The 17,390-nt window shown below is 37.0% G+C and overlaps 1 protein-coding gene across 4 annotated transcripts in view; it reads right to left on the bottom strand.

The window, feature by feature from the left end:
* SPATA17 (spermatogenesis associated 17) overlaps window positions 1-17,390 on the bottom strand; it is a 190,177-nt gene that overhangs the window by 41,809 nt on the left and 130,978 nt on the right. For all 4 annotated transcript variants that reach the window (XM_068538543.1, XM_068538541.1, XM_068538544.1 and 1 more), the window contains one exon: window positions 7,152-7,287. In XM_068538543.1, coding sequence (XP_068394644.1) covers window positions 7,152-7,287 — 136 coding nt within the window. The remainder of the gene's footprint in view (window positions 1-7,151; window positions 7,288-17,390) is intronic.

Below are 17,390 nucleotides of genomic sequence, written 5' to 3' on the forward strand. Positions count from 1 at the left end.
TATTATTTCTGCTTCAGTAAATATGAACATATGTGAATGTTTTGACAATCAAAAGAATGTTTTTAGTGTACGGAATTTTTTCTTGTCCAACTTAGACCTAGCCAGATAGATGAAATTAATGGTGACTGATAGAGTCTCCTTATTTAATTTCATTTCTATTTTAAACATTGAGATCAGCACAACAAAGAATTTATAAATCCAAAGTATTTACCTGAACTTAAAGTTTGACCATTTAAGACACAGACCTACATTCTAACAATTTAACTTGGGGCATTTTACAATTAAATAAAAGAAATATGAGGAAGTTATATGATACGTACATTAGTGCATCATTGATTTCCATACTTTCACAAAATGATATATAATTACAAGAGCCAAAGAAGGACACTACATAATGATCAAGGGATCAATCCAAGAATATATAACAATTGTAAATATTTATGCACCCAACATAGGAGCACCTCAATACATAAGGCAAATGCTAACAGCCATAAAAGGGGAAATCGACAGTAACACAATCATAGTAGGGGACTTTAACACCCCACTTTCACCAATGGACAGATCATCCAAAATGAAAATAAATAAGGAAACACAAGCCTTAAAAGATACATTAAACAAGATGGACTTAATTGATATTTATAGGATATTCCATCCAAAAACAACAGAATACACTTTCTTCTCAAGTGCTGATGGAACATTCTCCAGGATAGATCATATCTTGGGTCACAAAGCAAACCTTGGTAAATTTAAGAAAATTGGAATTGTATCAAGTATCTTTTCCAACAACAATGCTATGAGACTAGATATCAATTACAGGAAAAAATCTGTAAAAAATACAAACACATGGAGGCTAAAGAATACACTACTTAATAACCAAGAGACCACTGAAGAAATCAAAGAGGAAATCAAAAAATACCTAGAAATAAATGACAATGAAAACACGACAACCCAAAACCTATGGGATGCAGCAAAAGCAGTTCTAAGAGGGAAGTTTATAGCAATACAATCCTACCTCAAGAAACAAGAAACATCTCACATAAACAACCTAACCTTATACCTAAAGCAATTAGAGAAAGAAGAACAAAAAAACCCCAAAGTTAGCAGAAGGGAAGAAATCATAAAGATCAGATCAGAAATAAATGAAATAGAAATGAAGGAAATGACAGCAAACATCAAAAAAACTAAAGCCTGGTTCTTTGAGAAGATACACAAAGTTGATAAACCATTAGCCAGACTCATCAAGAAAAAAAGGGAGAAGACTCAAATCAATAGAATTCGAAATGCAAAAGGAGAAGTAACAACTGACACTGCAGAAATACAAAGGATCATGAGAGATTATTACAAGCAACTATATGCCAATAAAATGGACAACCTGGAAGAAATGGACAAATTCTTAGAAAAGCACAACCTTCTGAGATTGAACAAGGAAGAAATAGAAAATATGAACAGACCAATCACAAGTAATGAAATTGAAACTGTGATTAAAAATCTTCTAACAAATGAAAGCCCAGGACCAGATGGTTTCACAGGCAAATTCTATCAAACATTTAGAGAAGAGCTAACACCTATCCTTCTCAAACTCCTCCAAAATATAGCAGAGGGAGGAACACTCCCAAACTAATTCTACAAGGCCACCATCACCCTGATAGCAAAATCAGACAAAGATGTCAGAAATAAATAAAACTACAGACCAATATCACTGATGAACATAGACGCAAAAATCCTCACCAAAAGGCTAGCAAACAGAATCCAACAGCACATTAAAAGGATCATACACCATGATCAAGTGGGGTTTATCCCAGGAATGCAAGGATTCTTCAGTATATGCAAATCAATCAATGTGATAAACCATATTAACAAATTGAAGGAGAAAAACCATATGATCATCTCAATAGATGCAGAAAAAGCTTTTGACCAAATTCAACACCCATTTATGATAAAAACCCTCCAGAAACTAGGCATAGAGGGAACTTAACTCAACATAATAAAGGCCATATATGACAAACCCACAGCCAACATCATTCTCAATGGTGAAAAACTGAAACCATTTCCTCTAAGATCAGAAACAAGACAAGGCTGTCCACTCTCACCACTATTATTCAACATAGTTTTGGAAGTTTTAGCCACAGCAATCACAGAAGAAAAAGAAATAAAAGGAATCCAAATTGGAAGACAAGAAGTAAAGCTGTCACTGTTTGCAGATGACATGATACTACACATAGAGAATCCTAAAGATGTCACCAGAAAACTACTAAAGTTAATCAATGAATTTGGTAAAGTAGTAGGATACAAAATTAATGCACAGAAATCTCTTGCATTCCTATACACTAAGGATGAAAACTCTGAAAGAGAAATAAAGGAAACACTCCCATTTACCACTGCAACAAAAAGAATAAAATACCTAGGAATAAACCTACCTAAGGAGACAAAAGACCTGTATGCAGAAAACTATAAGACACTGATGAAAGAAATTAAAGATGATACAAACACATGTTCTTGGATTGGAAGAATCAACATTGTGAAAATGACTATACTACCCAAAGCAATCTACAGATTCAATGCAATCCCTATCAAACTACCAATGGCATTTTTCACAGAACTAGAACAACAAATTTCACAATTTGTATGGAAACATAAAAGACCCCGAATAGCCAAAGCAATCTGGAGAAAGAAAAACGGAGCTGGAGGAATCAGGCTCCCAGACTTCAGCCTATACTACAAAGCTACAGTAATCAAGACAGTATGGTACTGGCACAAAAACAGAAGTATAGATCAATGGAACAGGATAGAAAGCCCAGAGATAAACCCACGCACCTATGGTCAACGAATGTATGACAAAGGAGGCAAGGATATACAATGGAGAAAAGAGAAAAGAAAGTGTCTTCAATAAGTGGTGCTGGGAAAACTGGATAGCTACATGTAAAGGAATGAAATTAGAACACTCCCTAATAACATACACAAAAATAAACTCAAAATAGATTAAAGACCTAAATGTAAGGCCAGACACTATAAAACTCTTAGAGGAAAACAGGCAGAACACTCTATGACATAAATCACAGCAAAATCCTTTTTGATCCACCTCCTAGAGAAATGGAAATAAAAACAATAATGAACAAATGGGACCTAATGAAACTTAAAAGTGTTTGCACAGCAAAGGAAACCATAAATAAGACAAAAAGACAACCCTGAAAATGGGAGAAAATATTTGCAAATGAAGCAACTGACAAAGGATTAATCTCCAAAATTTACAAGCAGCTCATGCAGCTCAATATCAAAAAACAAAGAACCCAATCCAAAAATGGCAGAAGACCTAAATAGACATTTCCCCAAAGAAGATATACAGATTACCAACAAACATATGAAAGGATGCTCAACATCACTAATCATTAGAGAAATGCAAATCAAAACTACAGTGAGGTGTCACCTCACACCAGTCAGAATGGCCATCATCAAAAAATCTACAAACAATAAATGCTGGAGAGGGTGTGGAGAAAAGGGAACCCTCTTGCACTGTTGGTGGGAATGTAAATTGATACAGCCACTATGGAGAACAGTATGGAGGTTCCTTAAAAAACTAAAAATAGAACTACCATACAACCCAGCAATCCCACTACTGGGCATATACCCTGAGAAAACCATAATTGAAAAAGAGTCATGTACCACAGTGTTCAATGCAGCTCTATTTACAATAGCCAGGACATGGAAGCAACCTAAGTGTCCATCGACAGATGAATGGATAAAGAAGATGTGGCACACATATACAATGGAATATTACTCAGCCTTAAGAAGAAATGAAATTGAGTTATTTGTAGTGAGGTGGATGGACCTAGAGACTGTCATACAGAGTGAAGTAAGCCAGAAAGAGAAAAATAAATACTATATGCTAACACATACATATGGAATCTAAAAAAAAAAAAAAAAAATGGTTCTGAAGAACCTAAGGGCAGGACAGGAATAAAGATGCAGACATAGAGAATGGACTTGAGGACACGGGGAGGGAGAAGGGTAAGCTGGGACGAAGTGAGAGAGTGGCATGGACATATATACACTACCAAATGTAAAATAGATAGCTAGTGGGAAGCAGCTGCATAGCACAGGGAGATCAGCTCGGTGCTTTGTGACCACCTAGAGGGGTGGGATATGGAGAGTGGGAGGGAGACGCAAGAGGGAGGAGTTATGGGGATATATGTATACATATAGCTGATTCACTTTGTTATACAGCAGAAACTAACACATCATTGTAAAGCAATTATACTCCAATAAAGTTGTTTAAAAAAATGATATATATATATATATAATTTTTCATTATTGATTTTCATAGTTTTGGGAAAAAGTAATATTATTTGCTTGCAATCTGCTGACTTTGTGATGTCTTTGTATAGTGTTCTTCATATTAATAGCATTAAAAATAATACAAAAATATTAAATACTATTTGATTATTAATTGATGTAATGTGAATATGATTAGAGAAAGAAGACATATGATTTTTCTCTCAACTGATACCCTTTATCCCAGTTGTGTAGCAAATCGTCTGGAAATTATAACCTCCATGCTTACAGATGACAGAAGAGAAAGAAAATTCTTCAGGCAGACAATCTTAAAACATGATGGAAAGGGTGGAGATCAGGAACCAAATGTATTTAATTGAGCTGTTTCTTGGCTGAAGTGAATCTACTGCATTGAACTAAATCTTATGTGCATTTAAATATTTGTAAATAGTCCATCTTCCAATAGAAGCATAAAACTACACCAGTCTTTTCCTTCTCCAACATTTTGAACTCAACAACTCACTAAAGCTATTCTTCATCTACTAATATGAATAAGTTATGGTCTCACATCTCCAAGGTCAAGAAACAAAGTTTTGTATAAAATAAAGAAAATTAAGCCTGCTTTTAGTAATTTATTGGGCACAAGTCTCATCCAAATCGCTTTCAGCAAATCCAAACATAAAATATTTTCATGTAAACAACAGTATGACTACCCTTATACTTCGTAGAATCTATTGGCAACACAGGAATAATTTGTTCATCTAATATGGTTATTCTAAGAGGTCAGAAGAAGGAGGAAGAAGGAAATGAGGAGGGGAGGGAGAAATTCAAATTTGTATTTAATATTTTTCTACGTCGTTTTATGCAAGTGGATTAATGATTTATTAAGACATAAAGAATCCCTACACTTCCTCTCTTAGTTTTCAGGGTCTGCAAGAACAATTATTTGTCATTAACTTTTCAAGTATGTGTACTTTCTAAAGGTATACAGAGGCACACAATGATTCTTCCAAAAGAACAAAATAAACATTTTTTTTAGTGAGTATCCGAGAATTTCTGCAAGTTGCTTACTTCAGTTAGATAAATGCATAGTCTTGGAATATGTCAAAATATATGAATGAACCTGTTGCATAAAACCAAAAAGTACCGTATTATTTTAGGAAAGAAACATTGGCACAAGGATTTTTCTTACTCTGAAGTAGCTTAATGTCCTAAGGTAGGTACGTCACTTAAATTTTAAAGAAATGAGAATTTCCTTGAATTAAATAGGATGGTGAGGGCATAACAGCAAAAAAACAAAAAACAAAAAAAAAACCACAAAACTTTATGTCAAATAGAAAAATGAGAGGTAGATCACATTATGTACATTCAAAATACAAAATTAATTAGTTTAAAAATCATATTAAACCTATATTCTGAACGGTTGCATATTAGGTAAAAACAAATGCCTAGAATAGTCTTACCATGGATTTTTATCAAATAATATTGTTATCAACTTTTAGGTTTGTCAATCAGTGGACCAGATTGAACTACTCCTTGTATTTCTTATGTCATGGAATTACTATTTAGTGTTTTAGAAGACCATTTAAAAAAAATTTAAAAAGACTTAGTAGCTGTAAAAGAAAAAGGCACTTTCCAAAGAATCCAAGTTACTCCCCAGCACGAGTTCCCTTTGACATTCCTATATTTAAAATGTCCTTAAAAAAAGAAATTTTCTTAGAATTTGGTAGAGAAAGATCTTGTTTCCCTTAAGGGTTTAATGTGTCTTTTCCTCTTGAATAGTGAGGACGCCTCTGCAACTTGTGTTCTCTCCGTCTTTGCCACCCACAGGCTGCAATTCCTAAGTCACTTCCCACCATACTCACAGTCCCCCTTTATTTTGTGTGCACAGCCACTCTTCTCATCTAAGATCATTTCCCCTTATTTAAATTTCTAGAATATGACCTGTGCTGTATTTGCCATTTGATAAGGTGCCTTAAATCCTTTTGGTAGAAGACTGTGTGTAAACGAATAAATCCTCATTGACAGACGATTAATAGAAATAGGCCTGGTAGTATATGGAACTCAAGAGCCCTAACCCCCTTCCAGAAAATCACTGCCTACTTCATTTTATCTGTATAATTTTAGTATGAATAAGTTTGAGTTTCTAACTGCTAGACAATAGGTTAAACACATAGTAAGAACTTTCCTCTTTACCTCCTATAGTGTAAGACATGTGAATGTTTTCGCAATCTACAAATTTTTATTTAAGTGCTAGCAACTATAATTCTGGAATCAGAAAATAAATATTTATTTGCTTTTTTCTTTTCTATATCATATATAGAGATAGGCTATCACATATATCTCCCTCCCTCCCTCCCCCTTCCTTCCTCCTTTCTTTTCTTTCTTCCCTCCCTCCCTCCCTCCCTCCCTTCCTTCCTTCCTTCCTTCCTTCCTTCCTTCCTTCCTTCCTTCCTTCCTTCCTTCCTTCCTACCTACCTACCTACCTACCTACCTATCTACATACACACAGAGATTGAGAGGAAGCAGGAAAGCACTGATCTCCATGCCTGAGAGTTAGCTTAACTCTATTCCACAGATTCAGACTCTGACCCTAATTGGCTTTGCCAAAGCTAATGATCCATGCCATTTGATCACAGGGTAGCTGAACCATAAAACACAAGAACACAACATCAAAAAAAAAAAAAAAAAAAAACCACGAAAAACTTAAATCTCTTACTGACATAGTAAGCAGCACTATCTTCACATAAAATAGCTATAAATAATTTTGTAACCATGAAGGTGTTAGTCGTAATGATTATATTTATATTTGCTATAATCAGTGTATATTTTTAGCCTTTTAAAAGAAACACTATTTTCTTTGTAATGTTGCATCAACTCACCTTGTCACAGATCCATTTCTTAGGATTTTCATCTCGGAAATGTTGACTTCCATAAGCGTCAGGACCATACTTGCTTGATAAATGCATTGTCGGGATGTACTTTTTATTTTTATGGTAGGAAGAAAATGGCAAAAACCTGAAAGAACATTTAGGTAATAGTCTTAATTGTATTTCTAGAGACATTTGATTAAAAAAATAAGAAGTAGTGAATTACAGTGAAAATAATACATGGCTTGGAATCAGAATACCAGGTTTTCGCTTCAATCTCTGTCACTGACTATCTCTGTTACTAACTTCTATGAATCTTCATTTCTTATTCTGCAAGTGGACGTACTAAAATGTCACAGAATTTTTGTGAGCCTCAAGTATTTTCTAAATATAGAAAATGTTAAATAATAAATTTATTCATTAATTATGCCAAGTAATTCAAAACATCACGTAAGTAAAAATGCCCTTAACTTTAAGATGGTAGTCTCCAGATGAAAAGGATGGCCAGCACAGGCAACTCTTATTGAAATGGGCTTCTTTAAATCTTAATTTACCCAAAAAATAAAGACAGTTTGGTACAGGTTGTAGATAATGACCCTTTTGAGTTAGTCAGACCTATATTCATATCTTAGCTTTGCCTTGCTACCTGTGTTCCCTCATGCAAGTTGCTTGACCTGTACAAGATTTTAATTACAGGGAAATTGGAAAGAATGAACAGCTTAATATATACAAAACTTTACATGGAGTCTGAAAACAGTAAGTGTTCAATAAATAATGAGGGTGCTAAAGTAGAAGGAGCTGATTGTTGTAGCTCTCATTATCATCATCATCATCACCACCATCATCATCACCATCATAATCATCATCACCACCACCACCACCACCACCATTACCATCACCACCATCATCATCATCATCACCACCATCATCATCACCACCACCACCACCATTACCATTACCATTATCATCATCATCATCATCACCACCATCACCATCATCATCATCACCACCACCACCACGACCACCACCATTACCATCATCATCATCATCATCACCACCATCATCACCATCATAATCATCATCACCACCATCATCATCATCACCACCACCACCACCATTACCATTATCATCATCATCATCACCACCCCACCACCATCATCATCATTATTACTTTTAATGTTATTTTGATCAACATAAAAAATGAAAATTTTAAACTCTCACAGGACAACTAAGATTGTGATGTGTCTTTAGTGTAACCCGATGAATTGTTTAATCCCTCACCAAAACCTTCTGAAATAAAAGTAAAGGAATAAAAAAATTTGTAAACTCACAAGAAAGAGGACAAAAGGGAAGAAATAGAAGATGAAAATGCTAACATTTTGGCAGGTGGAAAGCAGAGAGAAAATTTAAAAACTGAAATCTAAGTTCCAGAAGAGGGAGAGGCCAAAGAGAAATGAAGCCATTAGTCCTGCAGAATCCTGGAAGATTCTAGAAGTTACTGCAGTGGGTGAGAGTGAAGAATAAGGCTGAAGACAGGTGAAAAACCTATGCCATGAATAATTAAATACCCAGTTCCTCTCTCAGTCCATGTATCCAAAAAAATAGTGTATTATCAGAAAACTTTATACTGGAGAGCTCTGGTCTCAGGGAAAGCAGGAACCACGGAAGGCCAGAGTGAGGCACCAAATGGAATATATGAATTTTAATTCAAAGACTACTCATTGAAATCTTCCCTTGCTCATCTCGAAGTAACCTGGGAGCCGGATTAACAGATTTCAGAAGAGTAATTGTATTGTCTCAAGAGATACTGAGAGCACTCAGAGAAACAACTTCAAATATCAACATTTGGAGATCTCTTAACTAAAAGGTCATATCACAGTGCCACAAAGTCTATCAGTCAAAAAGCCACTCTCACACACAAATAAACTTTTTAATCCAATTTTTAGAGTCTCCTTTTTAATATGAATTTAAGAATAGATTACCAATTGAGGAAACTACCAACATGAAAGAAAGACATATATCTAAACATAAAAGATAACCTAGAGGAAACATATAATATAGGAAACAGGAGCAAACATCAGAAAATTCTAATTAATATAATCAACAGAGACATGGTGTCAATGAAATTAGAGCTAGATCCTGTTTTAAATACAAGAAACATTTAGAGGGAAACAGCAAGCTCTGGGAAATAAATATATACAGCTAAATTAAATATTCCGCCAAGAAAAATATTTTGAAATTCAGACTTTGAAACAATAAGGTTGAGGTTCAACAAATTTATTGAGTATATGCCGATATTTTCACATATATCATCTCATTTAAGACAAAGAAGGGGCCTTTTCAAAAATCTCAGTTCAATTGAAAAAAATTTTGCCATTATATTCATAAATTTGTTTAAAAAATAATAAGCTTAGGAAATGTGGTGTTATTTCATCAAGTTTCACACCTCTCTACAATTTCTTTTTAATGATTATTAAGGAACTCCTTTTAAATATTTTTCCTAAGAAAATATTCTCTAAGCCAATTTAAGATAAAAGATAAACAGAACACAGAGCTTTGAATTATACCAAATTACACAGGCATGTATTATACATGCTCTTGAGAAAAGAGCTCTCATGTAAGACAGATTATGGCCCTTCCAGTGTTAATTTGCACATGGGATGGACATCACACATATGAAAAATTAATGTGGTCCCAATGTCCCTGAGTATACAGAGCAGGTGCTGTGAGCTGGCTGCTGTACTTACACTTTCTATCACTTCTGAATTGCATTTTAATAGTACATTTTTCTTTTGTGTCTGAACAAAATTTGCTTTCTCAAGGGACTGGATGTCTGAGAAGACAAGGCAGAAAGACGAGGTATTTCCCTGCACGTGAATTAATGTTAATTTCATTGAGCCATAATGTTGCATTAAGGTAACATGTAATGCATATTCTTAAGGGCACACATGTATGTGTATATATGTATATACATTGAAAAATATTTAGATGTTTTATAAATAATATTTTAAAATTTGTCTTCAAATTCAGAAGAAATTATTTAATTCTCAAATAGAATTTGCTCTATAAAAGTATAAACAGCTAGGAAAACCCTAGAAATCAATTGAGTTTACAATCAAAAGTTTAGATAATTGTCAATTTTACTTTTAAAATGGTATCTTTACCAGTTGTTTTTTTTTAAAATTTTTATTTATTTATTTATTTCTGGCTGTGTCGGGTCTTCGTTTCTGTGCGAGGGCTTTCTCTAGTTGCAGCAAGTGGGGGCCACTCTTCATCGCAGTGCGCGGGCCTCTCACTATCGCGGCCTCTCTTGTTGCGGAGCACAGGCTCCAGACGCGCAGGCTCAGCAATTGTGGCTCACGGGCCTAGTCGCTCCGCGGCACGTGGGATCTTCCCAGACCAGGGCTCGAACCCGTGTCCCCTGCATTGGCAGGCAGATTCTCAACCACTGCACCACCAGGGAAGCCCTACCAGTTTTAAATATATATTCAGATGTGCTTTATGCTTGCAGTGCATACTTTTCAATGAACTGAACATCACATTAAAGAAGAAGATGATATGGGTTTGCCTGTTAATTTAAAAAATCTCATCAGAGATACAGATCTGGCAGAAATTCTTAAATTCAATGTGGAGATACAGTGATATATACAAACAAGTCAGTACTTGAATGTCTGCAGAGTTAGAGGAGAATTGGTAGGGGTCTCAGGAAGCAAAAATTAAAATTAATCAATTAGCTTCAGGGAAAATAAGTCCACTGCAAATATATTTTAAAAAGTCTTTATTCTTTGAGTATTAATATGCTTAATATTATTTTTCAAATACGAAGACTAACAAATTACACTTATCTTTGTTTTCTTTATTAACTTTCATCTCCCCCTCCTTTTTGTTTATAGTCCTACTACTGTCACTCATAATTCTAGGTTTTCCTCCAACCTATTTATTTCACTGCCAGATAATTCAAATCTCCAATTATGGAACCCTGTTACCTATTGATTCAAACCTATATTGTTCAGCCCAGCAGCCAGGCTTCTTAGAATGCACTTGGTCTGTTCAATCTCCAACCACTCCTTACCTGACGTCTTTTGATGCCATTCTCCTTCCTCCCTCCCTCCCTCCTTCCCTTCCTTCATTCTTTCTCTGTTTCCTTCATTCCTGTCTTTCTATCCCAGCTCTGCCTTTGTCCATGTTCGTCTTCCTGAAATACTGATCCAAGTACTACTTATCTTTCAAAATCTGGCTAAACACCCAGCTTCCTAATCGTCCTACTCCAACCCACACTGATTTCTCTACTGTCTTAATACTTACTCATTAAGCAAACATTAAATGAAATGCTTTTATATACTAAACACTTTGAAAAACACTGGGATTTAATGCTGGAAGATGCAGTATACCTAAAAGGAATTCACCTTATAACAGGGGGTGGAGAATGAGACAACACAGTAGAATGTGTTGGTTTTGTGATAAATACATGCACAAGAGGCAATTAGGACACAGAGGAAGGTTTATTTATATACGAATATGTGCTTGTAACATGCACATGTATATGCATATGGGGGTGGTTATTGGCAGGGAGTTGGGGGGCGGGGCACGGAAAAGCTGTCTTCCCAGACCATGTATGTCAGAGCTGCATACTAAGACATGTAGAGTTAGTCAAGTTAAGAAGCTGGTGAAGACTATTTTAGATAGAAGAAACAACATATACAAAGATATGGAGGTGAGTTAGAGCATAAAAAGGGATGCTGAAGAAATGGAAAGGGGTTCAACATAACTAGAAAATTGAGTTCTTTATGAAGGAAGCAAAGGAGATCATGAACAGCTTTATAGTGAAGATGAGATTGCCCATGGAAACTACGCATAGAAATATATTACCGATCTTCATAAATTGCTAAACATTTTTCTCCATATATATTATATATTGATTGCCCAATAGTGTAGTTATCCAAGCCACAGTGAATTCTGACTTAGGTAAATCATTTCAAACTGGACATGGAGATAACGATTCATAGATATCGAGATACATAGCTATGGAACAAGTCTCAAATGCCTGTTCAGGTTTCAAACATGTCCTAGAACAGCCCTCTCTCTGTTAAAGGGCTTCTAGTGAAATATATGTATTAAGCACAAAGCAGGACAAAGGGTACCTTGTTACAAGTTAGGAATTTTACTCCAGATCACAATAAATTCTCCAATGAGTTATGCAAAGCATGCAAATAAGTCTTTTCGCCTAGGCTAGAGGCAGGAAAAAGAGCAAACTGGAGTGAGTTTGCCCCCAAATTTAAAACAGACTTTGTGTAATCCACCCCTTTCCAACGTGGGGACTACTCCCCATTTTGCCCTGAGTCTTAACAGCCAGCAAAAGTCAAAGGTGTGATAAGAGATGAACAGATGCTCCGCCGGGGAGAAGAGCCTTCCTCTTTAACCACTGGCCAAAAAAGGAAAAGGTGGGATGGCTAAGGATTCTCCCCACTGAGAGCAACTCCAGGCCAGCACCTGACTACTAGTCTGAGGAGAGGTCAAGAGAAACTCTGGAGCGAGGTAGACCTCATGGAATGTGGCCCTGCATAGGATGGGTCCCCCCAAGGAGTAGCAAGCCCCCTCCCTGAGCTGAAGAGGGAGTGGATGGGGGAGAAGAAGAGAGCAGGGGAGCCCAAGGGAGATGCCAGCTTCCCCTAGAGGCAGCTCCTTATGATAAGGAAATGGATACTCAGTTCTGGGCCTGTATCAGATAAGCAAATAGTAGGTATACAATAATCACTAGGGGACTTAATTCATAGTTAATTCAATCCACCACATATGTCTTAAATAACTATGTTCAGTAACATTGTGTTTAGACACTGTGGGTATTAAAAAGGTGAATAAGCAGAAGCCTCACCCTAAGACCCTTAAAATCTAATGAGGGAAAAAGACAAATAACTACACCAATATAAAGCAGGGGGTGTAGCAGGGCGGGGAAGCAAAGCTTTCTGATAAAGAAAAAACAAAAGAGTATGGGAACAGAAAGCACTGGGGACAATATCTAATCTGAGTTTTAACAAATGGGTCAGACTTCATTAGGCCGAAATGAAAATTGAGAAGGAAGATGCAAAAGCAGGGGACCGGTATGAGTACAGGCTGAGAGGTAAAAGCTTGGAACCCACATGTGGGGTGTTACAAGTATGGAGCTCATTGGCCTTGAAAATTGGAAGAATGCTCTTCATGGGGTGCTTATACTGACTCCTATCAGAACAGGTAAAGCTTCAGCAGTCTTAGCTTTCTTAACATCTCTGTGGAATATTATCCTCAGTTACTTTAAACTTTCCTCACAGATACTATTGCCAAACTGCAACATCACTGGGGCTCTGTGTGGCCCCTTCCCTGAGGGTGGACTTGATCATAGCATGACCAAGGCTAATAAACACTGGGGATGGAGGAAGGAGAGCCCATTACCACATTCCTCTCTCTAAAACTATGTTGCTAAATTGGATGCCTTGTGATCCTTTGATACCAAACATGTCTGACATTTTCCATCTTTTTATTGGAAGAGGTTTCTTTTCTTACTTATGAACTCGAAAATAAATACAGGATTCTTCAACACATTCACTCTTTCCGTTTGGGGAAAAAAGAAACAGAAATAAATACTTTTCCATCATCTCAGACTGCGTATAAAATGATTTCGTCTTCAAGTTTGGAAACCTCCTACACTTCATGGACAATAAAATGTAATGAGATGATAGCAGAACAAATAAAGTCATATGAATTTTACCGTCTTTGTATTTGAGTAATTGAATTTCATATGTTCAAATTGTAGTTTACTTCTATCTTAAGAGTGACTCGAAGATGCTCTTGTTTCTTTCTTCCTTTTTTTTTATAAACTTATTTATTTATTTATTTATTTTTGGCTGCGTTGGGTCTTCGTTGCTGTGCGCGGGCTTTCTCTAGTTGCGGTGAGCGGGGGCTACTCCTCCTTCTGGTGCGTGGGCCTCCCACCGCGGTGGCTTCTCCTGTTGCAGAGCACGGGGTCTAGGCCCCCGGGCCTCAGTAGTTGTGGCACGTGGGCTCAGTAGTTGTGGCTCGCGGGCTCTAGAGCACAGGCTCAGTGGTTGCTGCGCACAGGCTTAGTTGCTCCACGGCATGTGGGATCTTCCCGGACCAGGGATCGAACCTGTGTCCCCTGCATTGGCAGGCGGACTCCCAACCACTGCGCCACCAGGGAAGCCCCGGAAGATGCTATTGTTTCTTAACTACTGAGGTAATAAATGACCAAAGAATCTCTCCGAAAAATCAATTATCTGTTTTATCGTATATGCTACACAGAATACGAAACATGCCAATTATTTTTTGTTGTTCTTACAGCAGAACTGTAGAACATGCTGAAGAAATCACAAGCTGCATTAATAAAGATCTTGGGCTATGAGCAGCCTGTCTCGTTCCAATCATTAACAACACTGGGAGGGCAGACACGCCTAAACGGGATACAGGAGTCGGTACTGGGATTCACTCCAGGATCCCTGCTGTAAAGGTCTACCTAAAATATTTGCAGGCTTCGCTGGTGGTGCAGTGGTTAAGAATCTGCCCGCCAATGCGGGGGACATGGGTTCGAGCCCTGATCCGGGAGGATCCCACATGCCGTGGAGCAACTAAGCCCGCGAGCCACAACTACTGAAGCCCACGCGCCTAGAGCCCATGCTCCGCAACAAGAGAAGCCACCACAATGAGAAGCCCACGCACCGCAACAAAGAGTAGCCCCTGCTCGCCGCAACTAGAGAAAGCCCCGCAGCAACGAACACCCAATGCAGCCAAAAATAAAAATAAATAAATAAATAAATTTATTAAAAAATAAAATAAAATACTTGCAAAAGGAGAAGCAAGGATTAAAAGCTTTGTAATGCTCAAAATAGAGCAGTTATTTAAATGGGGTATATAAAAAAGAATAGGAGGGGAAAAAATCCACTATGGGCTAATTAAGGGAAAGGAATTCTCTTAATTCCAGAGGCAATTCCCTCTGGTCTACAAAACTTAATTCGACAAGCAAGGACACCTAGGCATAGAAGTTTGAAAAGAGTTGATGAAAGAATCAGAAGAGAAAATATGAACAAAGGAAGTTGATTTAATCTACTAATCAACAAACAAAAAATTTTCATGTTATCATAAAAGTACACCTGCTCAAAAACTACATATTCTATTACATTTTAATATTTTAATCATTATCATAATATAGAAAATAGTAAATTTAATGTTTTGAGGGCTGAATTAAAACCAGTTCATTTCTAGTCTCATTGTCAGATGACTTAGTTCTCATTAACCAGTTGTAGCATTTTCTTTTTTTTATTTTAAAGAAAACAGACTTTATTGCCCAGCAATTAAACTCATTTGAACTTATATTTTTCTACATCATTTATTGTGAGATGATCAATGTTAAATAAAATATTAATTTTCGTCATTTGCTTTAATTCATGTCTTCTTGACCAATTCTTCATTTTCCCTTCCAAAATGTTGTATGCCACACCTTTGAGGCAATGAAGAATTTGTAAACACCACTGCTAAGGACTTGAACATTCATCTGCAGGTACTTATATGCTTGTTACGTGTGCAGCTGTCCTCCTGGTGGTTTTTTCACAGCCATCCTCTATGACAAGTTTTTGGAAAACATTTATCACAACGACCTTCATTCATCTTCAACTCATAGGCTCTGTTGTACCTTTGCTTTTGAAGAGGCAAAAGTTCTTCCAGTCTCCCAGCTCTTGGCTGGTTTCTTCTGTATTGTATCCAGAAATACACATCTCTGTGACCCGAAGCATCTAAGGGTATGGCCGGCATTTAACAGCCTAAGGGCCTCCTATACTGTACGGATTCTTCTCCAACTTCAATGCCACGTCTCCAGAGCATATTTACAAAGGAAGATCCGGGAACAAATGCCGAGAACGTTCCACTGCGTCGGGACCAGAACTCATTGTTAGTAGGTAAACTGTTCTAAAATGCGACTGAGCAGGAGGCGCGTTGGAAAGCTCGAGGCTGCGTCAACTGGGGAGGGGAGAGGAAGGGGGGGACCTCCTGACATGACCTTGAGGCTGAGGCCGCGCCGACCGCTCCGCTGTGCCCGGCACTGGACGGAGGGCACCGGGATGGAGGCCCCGGGCGCGGGACCCGCAGAGCGGAGAGGCCGGAGGGGGACCCATGCGCTCTGGCTCGGAGCCGGGTTCCCGGCAGAAAAAAAGAAGAGGATCTAACACCGCAGGGAATCCCCCCCACCCCGTCAAAGAGCCCGGCGACAGGCCCGCAGGCGCTGCCGCCCCGCCCGCAAGGCCGACGGTGCCCCGAGGCGCCTTCCTCTCTGGCAGCCTGGCAGAAAAGGCGTAGCATTTTTTTTTAAGACAAAGCATTTTGAAAAACCACACAACTGGAAATATACAAACTATCTGTGTTAATTATATTTGAAATAGGATGAGATATATTTTAAATTTGTAGTATAATTAATAATGAATACTGACAATATAATGAATTAATAATAAATATATACACATTTCATGATATATATAAGTGAAATCATTGTGCTGGACACCTTAAACTTATACAGTGCAATATGTCAATTATATCTCAATAAAACTGGAAAAAGTAAATATTAAATAATTTTAGCTCTTCTAAAAAAAAAATCAGGTCAACTGTCCAATTCATTAAAAAAGGGCATAAAATGCTGAATTGCTTTTCCTTTTTAATACGGAATAATATGTTTTAGAATAAATTTGGCAAATAAAAAGTCTCTTTTTATTACCTTCAATATGAGAAATAAAAGGTGTTTTCTCTATATGTATTAACAATCCAAATTTCCAGATAAATCTAATATATAGCTCATTAATACCAATAGAGGGATTTCAAAACATAGTCTACTCAGCTATCAAGATGTTTTATTCGAGTAGAATTTTGGTTGAAGAGATGTTCATAAAATGACAACAACTTGAAATAGGAATTAGACTTCATTTACGGATGAAAACAGGTTTCACTGAGATTTTCATATAAACATTGCTATAACTATTCAATACATAAAGTATTTCACACTTAGAGTAGAAGTCACAGCAGAAATTTAAAACTCATAAACTTTTTAAGCAGCAGTATCAATAACACAAATCTCTCCCCTAGGGTGGTGATATAAATATAGTATTTAAATATAAAGAATACCTATGGCAACATAATATTTAAATATTAAGAATGCAAATGGCAAGACTATCTGTTCAGCTAGACAGTGAGCTTATATTACAAGCTTCTAAATTTAAATGG

This window comes from Eschrichtius robustus, chromosome 3 (genome assembly GCF_028021215.1).
Source record: "Eschrichtius robustus isolate mEscRob2 chromosome 3, mEscRob2.pri, whole genome shotgun sequence".
In the NCBI taxonomy this organism is placed as follows: Eukaryota; Metazoa; Chordata; class Mammalia; order Artiodactyla; family Eschrichtiidae; genus Eschrichtius; species Eschrichtius robustus.